Source organism: Pocillopora damicornis, chromosome 5, assembly GCF_964200805.1.
Source record: "Pocillopora damicornis chromosome 5, jaPocDami1.2, whole genome shotgun sequence".
In the NCBI taxonomy this organism is placed as follows: domain Eukaryota; kingdom Metazoa; phylum Cnidaria; class Anthozoa; order Scleractinia; family Pocilloporidae; genus Pocillopora; species Pocillopora damicornis.
Genome location: NC_142674.1, coordinates 15,423,693 through 15,437,242, shown reverse-complemented (window position 1 = coordinate 15,437,242; position 13,550 = coordinate 15,423,693). Strand labels below are relative to the sequence as shown.

General features: G+C 38.6%; 1 protein-coding gene and 1 long non-coding RNA gene across 3 annotated transcripts; both read left to right on the top strand.

Annotated features, from left to right (window-relative positions):
• The first annotated feature begins 2,945 nt into the window (after window positions 1-2,945).
• LOC149045585 (uncharacterized) lies at window positions 2,946-7,938 on the top strand. 2 transcript variants are annotated; one of them, XM_089207093.1, is made up of 3 exons: window positions 2,946-3,044; window positions 6,807-7,064; window positions 7,324-7,938. In XM_089207093.1, the coding sequence occupies exons 2-3, from the start codon at window positions 6,823-6,825 to the stop codon at window positions 7,598-7,600; spliced, it is 519 nt and encodes a 172-aa protein (XP_089063219.1). In that variant the 5' UTR covers window positions 2,946-3,044; window positions 6,807-6,822; the 3' UTR covers window positions 7,601-7,938. The 2 variants fall into 2 exon arrangements, with proteins under 2 accessions (XP_089063219.1, XP_089063218.1); XM_089207092.1 differs by lacking the exon at window positions 2,946-3,044 and adding an exon at window positions 6,446-6,649.
• A 903-nt stretch (window positions 7,939-8,841) lies between these two features.
• LOC149045584 (uncharacterized) lies at window positions 8,842-10,470 on the top strand. Its single transcript, XR_016186803.1, has 3 exons — window positions 8,842-9,219; window positions 9,533-9,574; window positions 9,828-10,470. It is a non-coding gene; the product is annotated as an uncharacterized LOC149045584 (long non-coding RNA).
• Window positions 10,471-13,550: the final 3,080 nt, after the last annotated feature.

The following is a 13,550-nucleotide window of genomic DNA, read 5'->3' as shown; positions in this document are numbered from 1 at the left end:
AACCATCGATGCTGAGTTAACCGGGAAATTGGTCAGGCGTCGTCATCTCTACTTTCTGCTATGGCTGCCAGAAAAATGGCATTTCTGACTACTGAGTCTGCGAATAAGGAAGAAATAAATATTTTGCAAGCACGAGATACGACAAGGCCTGAGCCTTAGGCCCGAGCATTATGGGTAATGATGCAGTGGTTTATTAGGGGGAGTATAGCACGTGATGTCCATCTAGTCATCAGAACCAACTGTCCACCTCTGACTGATAACAAATTTATTTGGTTCGAAAAACGTGACTTATTTTGTTTAATTGTGAAGCCTCGTAGGACAGGCTGACTACTGCTCTGAGTTTGGGCCGTGGTTCCTTCCCAGATTTCCTGTCATATTTTTTCCCCAAACGGGTTTTTTCTGGCCTCCGTATAACCGTAGTGATGTCCTTGTTCGGTTGCCAATCTCTGTTAATCCCGACTTGGTGAAGTTTATATGTTAGTAATGTATACCTATTTTTGAATGTGTAGGGAGTTGACTGTATGTCAGGATTGTAAGTGGTTTATCAGTTGCGAATGTATGCATGTATGTATGCCTCGGGTTGGTTCTCGGTAGGCTTCCCTAAATAAACTTATTTGGTTTACATTACTGTGTTATTTGTTGTGTAGTGGAGACTAAATAGGCATTTTAAATACAAACTTTCCTGTTACATGCAGCTAATAGTAGCCCGTTGAAACAAAAAAAGGAAGTGAAGAGTCAAGCTCGGACGAGGACTCTGCTAATAAATCGGACGAGGAGGTTATCGAAGGGTTAGCAGGAAGTGAAATCCGTGAGTCAGAGAGGGATGACGTTCAAAAGTCGGTAGATGGAGGCGTGTAAAAAGGCAGCCAAACAAGCTAGAGTTGAAGGACGTAGCTGTCACAATTTTAGTCACAAGCTAAACACTTCTTGATACATGTATAAATTTCCTACTTCTGTTGTCGCTGTTTGTAATGACAGTGTCCGCCGCGATTATCGAACGTTCTCACTGTAGGGATACATCTCAGAAACTCAATAAAGGTTTAAAAATTGCTTTACGGATCAAATCCCTGACTCCCAGCACAGCACAGAGAAATATTTCTGAATACCTATTACGTACTCCACTGAGGGCAATGAAACAATTCGTGGTTTTCACAGTTTTTATAATACACATTGGATGATTGTTCCACGCCAAAAATCTGTTCAAATTTCCCTCCGTACCCGCAATCCTCCCATATATAAATTAAAACATAACAAGAATTTTAAAGGCAAACAACTTGTACGTTAAACAAAGTAAAGAAACCTAATTTTTAAGCTTATCAGAACATGATAACAATTATGAGAACGTAATGCATTTTGCTAAACTTCCCAAACTAAACGTCCCTGTGAAAAGGCTCTAAAAAGACTACCTTAAAGCACGAAAATGACTATTGATTGTGCATGAATGACAAAATGAAATTAGAAAAAACAAAAGAGATTTTCTACAGCTTCCACCCATATGTTAGAATGAGATTTTACCGGCCCCAGATATAGGTTGTATGAGGGTCTCAAAGGGATGGTGGTTTTCTTACGGCTAACGATAAAAATTTTGGCCACTCAACGGTTAACATCCTTTCTTTGATGATTACACCAAAAATATTTTATTTTCATCTGTTTTTACGACTAAAGGTTAAAATTTGTTAATTTGTCAGAGTTTTTGGCCGTTTTACAGCTAGCAGTTAACCTCATTGCGACTTTCTTGTACACCATGTACTATTATGGCTAATTAGGAGGGAAGCTTGGGTCGAGTTGTCTGTGCGACTCGTCCCAAGCCTGCTCCAGCTATACCACCTCTTTTCAAACTAAACGACTTACAGAAGCTTTTCTCATCTACATCACTCCTACGCAGTGGCCCAGTACAGATATATTTATTCCAACACAAATATATCCATTCCAGCATCATTGTTTACTGCACAGGTATTTATCTTTATATCATTGTCTCAGACTCTTTAGTGCAACAGATTTTGACGATATACTTGTGGGATCAGTGCTAAAGTTGACACCTTACGTACCAAAGTACAAGGAAGAGGAAGTACTCTGACGTATACGTTCGACAAATTCCGGGCTCGGAAGTGCATTTTTTTGTACTGTCTACCCTTGCCAGGGCTAGAAATGCAATATCCTTGGTTTAAAAAAGTATATCCGAGCCTGCAAATTGTTCGATCCCCAAGTCAGCGGAATCCCTTGTCCAATTTTGTAATTTGGTTTATGACTTCATCACTGATCACACATGTATTACGTTATCACCTCTTCCCAGAATCTATTGTACTTAGGAGTCTTATCAGTTATTAAATTTAGGCCTTCAACAGGGGTGGGGAGGGAATATTACTCTCTCCTCTTTTCCCTGCTCCCTCCCCCCGCCTCCGCCACAATCTCTAAATCAGACATGGCCGATTGAATAAACAATTGCGAGCTTCTTCCGTTAACTCTCTAGGAGCTAAACCAAAGTAAGTCAATTGTAACTTGGTACAATTGTGTGCATAATTTATTGTTACTCTGATTATCGGTCTCATTTTCTAAGTAATTCTCAGCTAGTTTCGTTCTCGGTATGCACAATGTCATCGCTACGTTTCTTTGCTACCAGGATTTTGCTACCCTTTTATTATCATGACAGTAAACTTTTAAACTCATCAGACAGGGTAGAAAGACAGGTTAAGAGTTCTCGGTACCCATTGCAAAGCGAGTTTCGGTCATCAGCTGGTTCCCCATCACTGCGACCCAACATATTTATCAGAGGACATTTCAGGTCGCCAACAATTTATTCAGGTCTTCAATTTTCTTGTAAAAAATACGTGACTGTGTATCATAGTTGAAGTCCGGTCAACCGGGCCAGCCTTGTTCATGTAATCAGGCATGTCCAGACCTTCAGCTGACGTCACTAAATCGGTATAGCAAACGGTTTTCATAAATATAATAGGGCCTAAGTTACACTCGACGATTCATTTGCAAAGGAGCAGCTAAGATGCAGATCTCTGTGCGTTTCACTTTAATTGTCTTCGTCGCCGCGGGTAAGTCCATCTTTTACTGCTCTACCTTAAGGTATTAATCAAAGGGTTTATAGCACTCGAAAAACGTGGGTGTTTGCAGTGTATTACAAAACATGAAATGCAAGCCCTTGTAAAAATTTATCATTCTATTCCCCACGTGGAGTTGATTTCGTTTATTCTCGTTTCGGATGCCTTCGTTTTGTTATTTTTCTTCTTCTCTCTGCTAGTTTTTTTATGTTTTTCGCATTGTTTAGTCACGACGTCTAAGGATTCTAAGTTAAGGACCAACACGATGACACCCAGAATAAATTGAGTCTGCTTTTCAATCATCTTTATTTATCACTGCACGTTCGATGCATTTCTTTTCCCAGTCGGTAAAATTTCTAGCAACTTGCTGTTCCAGTCTCTCGCCAACTCTTTCAAGTTAGGGTAAGACCTGCATCTTGGCGTACTTACCCATCAGCAACACAATGTGAGAGAATTGTTTGCCCTTGTTACTTTGATGACAGTTAGAATCGAGCGAGGAAAATAAGGCGTTGGCTGCATTGTAATATTACTTTCTATGCAATAATATAACACGAATATACGACGAAATCAACAGAATTTATTAACTCTTGCAAGTAAAATACATATCCCTCCCGCAAAATAGCGAAGCCAATCGAGGCGGGAGGAAATAAACATTAAGACAAATTCTCTAATGATAAATTTGACTGAACAAAAGAAATGTCTAAACGAACATAAATTTCGTTTCTGATATTCCTGGGCTGATATCACTATGAATCACAAACATGAAAATGATCAATCTGTATGAAGTAGGGTACGTTGGCCAATGTCCTGTACCTTAACCATATGCTTGGTCAATAACATATATCATTGTGGTATTACGCCTCAGAGGCAGCGAAAGCGTTTTGGAGCGCAACGAAGGAAAGGAAGAAATATGTAGATCAAATATGTACATCAAGCCAAAAACTTTTTTACTCAAACTTCCCGAAGTGATTGCTGCATAGTTTTTTTTTTGGCAAAAACAAACCTCCTTGCAACCTTAAAATTGTCCAATATGTCTGTGATCATTATTTTATGTGTTATGCATAAGAAGGCAGCTGGTTTACAGAAGACTAGTTCCACAACAATGATCCTGATGAGACGATTGGCGACAAGATTATGACACTAAATATAGGAATAGTCTTGCACCATCTGGTTTGACCTGACGCAATCCCAATGAAACGATTGTTGAAAAGAGTATAAGACTAAACTTCAGCGTTAGTCTTCCCTCCGGAAGCGAAAAGTGGTTGTTTGGTTTGCTAAAGAAAACTGTTTGCGTTAAAGAACCTAAGCTACGCTCGAACAATTATTCGCAAAAGCGCAGCGAAGATGCAGATCTCTGCATGCTTCACTTTATTTCTTTTCGTGGTCGTGGATAAGTTCATCTTTCTTTTTCCAACTTTTCGGTAATAATCTAAACTACAATAAACTTCGTGAACTCGAACACTTAGACGCAAAAAGTAATCAGTCAATTTCAACGTGGAAGCAATTTCGTTTAATTCTATCTTCTCCCAGTAGTTCTGCTAGTTTTTACATAGTTTTGTCGCAAAGCGGGGAGTTTGGTTTCTCAGTTTCGGATCCAATTGGAAGACGCCTTCAGTAAATTGACTCTGATTTCATTGCGGTAACAATCTTCGCATTCATATGGTACTTGCAACTCGTATTTCTCCTACAATAAATTTATTATTGAAAATTATCTCTCTTACACTCTTTTTAACTCTTTCAAGTAAATGCAATTTCATTGTGTTTTTTTCCACACCTGCATCTTAACAAACTTGCCGATATACGACACAAGTTGAGAGAAACATTCGTTATGGATACTTTGATCTCTGCTCAAATCAACTAGAAAGATTAGGGCGTGAACTACATTGTAATTCTGCTTTCTCAGCACTGAATACCTTAACGCTAGCAGGAATCTTCTCAAATTGATGACTTGAGCTAGCGCTCTTCTGTGGCGCACATGCAACAGGGTCAAAGCCACTTGTCGTTTTTTGAAAGGAATACTGCGATCTTAGGCTGTTACACAGATACAACGTCGACTGTATAGCATAGAAGAGAAGATACGTGTTCGTATACTGACCCCAGAATTAAAGTGAGTAATTTTCATGCTGTTTTGCATAGCTGATAAAGATCTGAAATTCTTTTGTTTTTCTCCGAAGAGGTTTCAAACATCGTACTCCATCACTACAAGCCAAAAGGACGAAAATGATGGCAACATGAAACATTTTATATTTATTGTTTCCATGTGTCCTGTGCACTAATACGATCATAGAAAAAATGTATTCAGCAAGAGACTATTTCATCATCATTGATAGTCTGATTGAGGAGGTTAATTTGCATTGTATGTTCAGTTTTGTTCTAATGTTAAGATAAACAAATGTAATTGAAATTTCTTTGTCTGTCTTTTCCTGTTCCGAAGATGCCTTTCGTTTCTCATACAAATCATCAGTGGACCTGAAAGCGATCCACGTGATGTAGAGCACAATATCCCGAAGACGCAAACATCCTGTACAATGTCCGCATGCTTGTTCAATGACGGATAAAGAGTAATATTACTTGCTAAGACCTTGCAAGTGGAAGTCTTAGGAAGCAATATTACTCATCCAACGCAAAAGTGGGTTATTCCCTTTACACGCTTTGATACACGTTCAAATTGTGCTCTCAGCCTCATCTCTTATCTTTCACTGTTACAAACATACCTTGTTAGTTTGAACCTAACGTTAACATAAAATGACGTGCGTGATATAGTGCACATCGTTACGGCTCATTGGCAATATTCTGTACTTGAACTACTTGCTTCGTTAATAACATCCGCCGCCTGCCTCGTCATGTTAAAGGGTAAAATTACTTCCCAGAGGTGGCAAAGCGTTTTGGACAAAGAAGAAGGCAGGAAGAGGGGAGGGAGCTGGGCAGTTCATCGCAACCCAAGCCAAACACATTGTTCTTCCTAAACATCCTAATTTGGATTCGGTATATTTCTCGGCACGAGCACTAAACTTCAATGCAATCTCAAAATTGTTCATTGTGTTCGTGACCGATTTTTGACAATGCATGTGTACGAAGATAATTGCTTTGTGAAACAGTCTTACAAGATGTCAAAGGGACTGTCAGTGAAAACAACGCGAGGCAGCATATTTGGTCTGAGAGATTTTATGCCGCACGAGCGTTAGTTTCTGGTCCGAAAGTGAAACTTGTGTTATTAGCCACGAAAGGGAAAGGGGGAACAGATCCATTAACTATTTTTGTCAGGGGATTACTTCAAAGATTTCTACCTCGATGACGAGTTCCCCTACCCCTACCTCCTTAATACTTCCGGCTTTTACAAAATTTGTGTGATAATAATCTAGAGCGTTATATTCCTTCCTAATTAATTACTTAACATTCATAAAAATCACTCTCATAACAAACGGCTCACTGATTTATTGATTTCTGTCAATCATTGCTCTTACGGCGTTTCTCCTTGGAAGTCATGGGGCACTCCCTAGCGTTGGCCAATGTACTTTCATGGAGTACTTTTGCGCTGCTCGAAAATGCGCCACATTTTTCTATAAAGGACTACAAAAGGACCCCAAAGGAGACTGTTTGTAAGTTAACTAAACTTTGAGGTGTTTTGTACGACGGGTCATCCAACTGTAACGCAATACTGCGGTATCTGTCAAGTCGCCTGTTCTGTTCATTGATTACAATAGACTCACACCTAAAAAATGCTTTAACTTCGTGGCCATCTTGTTTTCATTCCAGTGCTAAGTTCAACCAAATGAAAGACTGTGTGGTGAAGGTGATGAAATATTGTGCTGACTCACTGACAGACAGCACTATCAGAGGAATTGTAGACAAGAATTTTGAAAGCAAAGAATGTTCTGAAGGCCCCGCTCTAATACCGTCCTCGACAGCGGCATTATTACCTTGTTCCAGCTCTTTCGTCACTGAAGCAAACGCCTGTGGAAGGACCTTCCGGCAAATATTCGTCGCGGACAAATCGAGTTCCTCTCTTTGCACGTGAGTTTGTGTAGACTATTTGTTTTTATACAATAAGCTTAATCATACACGCATTCTGATTGGTTGCTACTAAAACGCATGCGCAAGAAAACGCTAATGACTAAGCCGCGATGAGAGGGTGGCGCGAGTTTTACCGATCAGAGTTGGCTTAGCTTTGTAAACCGAAGTAGATCGAAATTAATATAATCTCAGATCCAAAATTGCACAGCGAAGGAAGCAGGCAGACGTAGAATGATTTTGCTAACTTTCATTGTTTCAGGGAGGAAGCCAAGCGGAAGAAGTGTCTGAGGAATCTGATCGATTCTGACTGCACCTTTTCCTCTGCTAATAGAGAAGTCTTGGACTTGGGCTTCGCTGACTACAATCCTTTCTGCGCAAACAATCGGGACCCTGGGGCGACTGGAAATGATCAGTGCTATGGCGTGAAAGACATCAGTGGACTCGCTGGCATTAATGCAGCCGCTGGCATTAAACCTGGTGTAATGCAGGCGTTGTTGTTAGTTGTCATGTCCATCTGTTTCTTTTTCAACTATTAAAGAAGTTTCCCGCTTCATCATTGTATTCCAGTTTGTAGACATTCTAAATCAAGTTTGATAAGTTTTTGTACCGGCGAAGCATTTGAATTAACTGTAAACTCATCTTGAGTCTGAAAGATTTCCTTTAAGTGGTTGGCTTTTATTTCTTAACTGCTTGAGCGACCACTTTTTTATAAAAGCATTTCAGAAATTACAGATAATGAAAATGAAAATAGGTCTAAAAACACATTCTTTTTTCAGCAAACCGATTAAACTTATTTTTTTCACAATGGTCGTATTGGATTTTACGCTGAGCCATGTGTGTTAATGATATTTTGAATAAAGGAAATTAGAAGAAACCAAAGTGTTTCCACTGTAAAATGAAAAGAGCCAAATTGACCCCAAAAGCCAAATTGGCCCCAATTTCTCGAGGGCCAGTTTGGCCCATCAAGGTTCGTTTTGGACTATTTGAGCCAAAATGGGCGGGACAGGTACCATTTCGACCCCTCCAAAATCTGAATTGGCCCCTATGAATTCTACTTTGGAACTTTTTCTCAATTTGGCCCTTCCAAGAGCCAAGTAGGATTGACCAATTTGGCCCCAACGAACAAACAATTTTTGAAAAAAAAAAGAAAATATAAAAATAATTTTCTTTTTTCGACCATATTTCGTTCCCTATACTATTCCTTAAAAAGTGTTCAAATTTTCAACGGTTCCTCTCGTAACTGAACACCGAGTCACACAACGAATTAATCGTTGGCTTTTTCTCGAGACGTGAGCGTGAGCTGCCTGTGATGGCATTAGTCGAACCTAGACCACGTGCGTCAGAAACAATAATGAATTATAGCAGCGAATTCGTCGCTGAAGAGGCTGTTTCTTGGCTACAGTCGCATGGAATGAGACTTAAGAAAGGAAAGGTAGGCAAAAGAAATTTCTTAACAACGTATTTTACTGCAACTTTACATTCACAAACTTGACCGCTCCATTGATCTTTGTTCGTATCTTATCTTGCAGAAAAAGACGGTTGCGATGGCCAAGATCTCCTTGCAATCGCCCAAGATGCAGACTTACCAAGGCACTACATCCCTATTAAGCGTCTAAAGCTCAAGAAATTGATTGCAATGAACGCTGAACCTAGAGATGACACGAGTTCTTCGTCGGTACGATAATTAATTTTCCCACCAGAGAATTTGACGCATGAATGGTTCGCCTCTTCTCGCGAGTCTTGTTCAGTCTCAGCGGTTTCGCAACTAAAGTCACGTGATCAAATTTTGGCGCCGAGAGATAGAGACGGTTACAGTTCGAATAATGCATTTGCACAAGATGGATTTAACTTATTTCAAGATTCTCTGATTTTAGGATCTCTCACTCTGAATTCTTAATCTTTTTCTTGAAAAGATGAACTGATATTTTTATGTCTATGTCTTTTTTTGCATCCACTTAAGCTGATTTTTTGGCTCTCACTCTTTCAGCGTGCAAAATCAAGTCCTTCGAGTAAGACGGTTCAAACGTCGATTGATGATTCAGATAACATCAGCGATTATGAAAATTTAGAGGTGACATTGGCACCGAAAGAAAAGGGTAAATCGCCCAAGGATCTCTGTTTTACGGACGAGGCGACAGAACTGAGCACTGTCTAAGTAAGTTCTTGTATATTAAACTTAGCAGGATGGTGAAGAGTACATTATCGATTACTTTCTTTCGATTATATCCTAAAGGAAAATACACAAGGTGCCAGTTGGTCAGTTAAAGATGACAAATCTCGGGGATTGCACCTACAAAAATGGCGAGATTTGCTTTATTTTTATTGAAATATATTAGATATGTATTTACTTGCACCATGCATAAAACAAAGTAAACCCAATTTTTAAATCTGGTAAATTAAAAAATTAGAGAATTGATAGGATGTTATCAGACAGTTTAATTTTTTTGAAAACAAATATTTACCTACAGGTTCCTCCTGAATGGCTTTCAAAATTCCAACTACCATCGAGGGTAAGAAACTTTTCTTTGTTTTGTTTTTTAAGTCTACAAGCAATCCTTATTTATTCATGAATACTGAACTAAAACTGAAGTGCATAGAGGTATGATTTCTTTTCTTGATAAGTACATATACAGTTTGGTGAAAATACATCATTGATGATCACCATTATTGTGTTTTTACTTCTTATGCACAGTTTGTAGTCGCAAAAATTTACTGTTCTCCAATAACAAATTAATTTGCTCATTTTTTTGTTTTTTTGTACAGTTCTCTGCCTCAGTAGAGTTGGATACCCAGAAGGGATATCTCATCAGCAGCCTAAAGTACTCTGAGCAACAGTGGATTGCAAAAAAAAAAAATTATTGCAGAGTATCCTTGTATTGTTAGCAGGATACTAGACTAAGTTGACTTGGAAACTGAATGGATTGGTATGGTCTAAAAATCTATTGCTTCACGTCTTCTGCTTGCAGTGAAGAGAGACAATTTTGTGGTGCTGAATCTCTTGCCTTAAACTAAAAAGTTGCAAAATAATCACTCTCACCTTTTAAGTTCATGACCTTTGTTCTTGTGTGTTTGTCATCACATGCATTTAATGAAGTTGTGACCATTTTGGAGGTACAAGTCCAAAAACTGCTACTTTGGTACTAAGATGAACAGCTAAAATTTCTGAGCCCATTGCCAATGAAGTCCAGATACAAAGGTTCAAGTACTTTGGGGTTGTATTAATTTTGCCTTTTTGTTTAGTTTTTTTGATTTTGCAATTTTTTAAAATATTCCTGTTGTCAAACCATTAGATAAATATTGGACATAGAATAGCTGATTTTTTTCAGATATTTTGGGAGTCATACATTAGTTTTTCAAGTCTTGAATGGGAGACAAATTACACATTGAGCTAAACTTCCACTTCCATTTCTGGTGTTTTAGCTTATAGTTTTAGAAAAACAATATATATATATATGTCAATGTGGGGGTAGAGTCTACTTTGGCATAAAGTGCTCAATGTTGTGGTAGCAGAGCTAAGTATACATAAGTTAAAGAATTAAAGAGGACACATCAATTCTCTGTGACTCTGAATTTCGCACCAGAACTTTTCTGTCTGACAAGCACTTAGGCACAAAACTCAGTCACAGAGAATTGATGCGTCCTCTTTAATTCTTTAACTTAAGTGTGTATCTATATATTCTTTTTTTTTTCTGGCTACAGGCACTTTTTGCACTTTGGCTTGATTTTAATGTGGTTGTAAAACTTGTTTTTATGGCATAGAGTAGCTGATGTTGATTCAGCAATCAGAGATTATGTCCAGCACAAATTTTAATTGTTGGAGATCTTCAATACATCAATCACCTGAATATAGTAACAGAGGGAAGTGTAATTTGTCATTTCTCACAAGAAAAGATTCTTGATGCTCTCATTGGGTTACTTGGCTCATTTATATTTTCTTACAATCGGTCAAAGGCAATTTTGACTTTTTTTAGAGCAAGCATTGCTTGAAATTGGGCACAGGCAGACTCTTGTCACTGTTTCCTCTATTTTCAATGACTTGGCAAGTGCCTGCGGTAGTACTTGCTGATAGTTTATATTTTGATAATATCTAAAGTAGCAATATGAGTGCATGTATTCTCACATCCACTGGAAGAATACTCTTTGCTGCTCTAAGGCTCTTTGTTTTTCATATGCACAAATCAAACAAGATCTATATTCTTGTGCAGGAACTGGACCATTTGTTGCCTCTGTCTTATTTTGATAATTTTCTGTACTTTAAATCAGTCTTAATTATAAGCTGCTTTACATTACCACATTTGCCAAGTCATTGAAAAGGGAAGCTTTACTCACAAGTGTCTCTTGGGTGTAATTTCTTGCAATGCTTGCACTGTTAAGAAGTATACTGATTTAGGGAAGAGATCTATTTTAGAAAATGGTTGAATTAATGTTAAATATGTATGTATGTTATATTCTTTCACTTGATGTTTCAAAGTTTGTCTGTTTTATACCACAATTAAGATTCTTAATAACTGTAAAATCAGGTAGCATAAAAGGTTTTTACATAAACAATATCTAGAACCTAATAAATGAGTGTTTGAAAGATAAAGTATGTGCTTTTATTTTCATTATTTGAATGTAAGGGGGAAAATCAGCATGGAGAGGAAAGAGCCCTCTACTTCTGAAGTGGCCCACATTGGAGCTGAATTGGCTCTTTTTAAAGGGGCCATTTGTGGGAGGGCTGAAATTTCAGGGGCTGTTTTGGCCCCTATAAACTTCAAAGTGGCCCCTGTATTTTTCAAATTCACCCTTCACATGGTCCAATTTGGCCCCTATAACGGGGTCAATTCAGCCCCAAAATTGGTGCCAAAAACAGCCCCATTTCAATGGGGCCGAATTGACCCTAAGCGAGTGCCAAACTGGACTCACTCGTTTTGGCCCCATTTTTGGGGCCAAATCAACTCTTTTAATTTTACAGTGCACGCATCGACGTATTTCTGTTACCATTACCAACGTGTTTTACCTGCATTTCTTCATCACTGAAGGATAAGAAGTTGAAAGGGTTTGAATATTGTCATTAACATGTATATCGTCCGAGGCGGTAGATTGCATAAATTTATCCAGTCTTTTTCTGCTCTTAGTTACCTTCCTAGTTAGTTACTTGTGAGTTAAGTCAGTTCAGTATGATTTAGTCATTCGTTTATGTTTAGATTGTAGTTACTGCATGAATTCAAAGTCTGAAGTTACTTTGCGTTGAGCTATCGTGATGAGTCTCTGAATTGTGACTGCCTTCTTTAACCTTAAGTGGATGTGCTTGCTTTGTCTCCCGACCTTCCTTTGTCCTTTGCTTTCACCCACACGAAAGTTCCTGGCACGGCAAAAAAACATGCGTTCACTGTTAATTTTCCGAAATGGTGAATGACTGAGAAATTCAACATTAAACTAACGTTTTCTGATATCTGAAAACGTGCGGCAAATTCATTGTTCACCCTCAGTAAAACTCAGGAAAAACACGAAGTTCATCGCAAGTTATCCAGCACCAGGAAAATACCAATGAATAGCCTGTTCACCTGAACGTTTTCTATAGTTTTCCCGTGCGTGCAAACGCGGCATTTTCCAAGCGTTTTCCCACAGAATAACTAACGGTGAATGCCATAAAAACATGATGTCCTGCTCCACGAAAACGCTATTGTATAGCTTGTTTTCCTGAAGTCTTGCTGGGGTAAGTTCCGAAAGGCGACAAGCCAATGAAAGACCTGAAACGGTCACATGAAGGAAATAACGACGAACGACAAGCCGCTTACGCGATATTACAACAGCGACAAAGCGAAAGTGAAATCGACAGCCACATTGGCATTACACAGCGACTTTCTGCGTATTTGGGCAGCTGAAATTGTATTTTAAACAATTGTAACGTTTAAAGACTCTCACAATTCGTTTAAACAGTCAGTGATTATTTACTGATTATTTTTTTTTTACCATGTTTCCGGTAGTCATAACTATTACATATAATAGACGTACATATTTAGTAACACTGAGCGGAGGCTGAGGAGAGAAAGAAACTTGTACCAAGGGGGTGGGAGATGGTCAAAAATGAGGAGAGGAATGGGGGTGGGGAGTGAGTACTCTCTTCGCCTTTCCCCGCTCACTCCCCCTGCCGCCGCCACAATCTCCAAATCAGACATGGCCGGTTAAATAAACAATTGCGAGCTTCCTACGTTAACTCGCTCGGAGCTAAACCAAAATAAGTCAACTGTAACTTGGTACAACTTGTTTGCATGATTTATTGTTACTCTCATTATCGGTTTTATTTGGAGTAATTCCCAGTTAGGTTCGATCTCGGTATGTACAATGTAAGTTACATAAAGTTTTTTTTCTTAATTGCCTTTTAGTTCCACGCCACCATATCATGCGAATATTTTTTGTTAATGTCATCGCTACGTTTCTTTGCTACCCTTTGATTATTGTGACAATAAACTTGGAATTGATACGTACATGGTTTCTTTTATT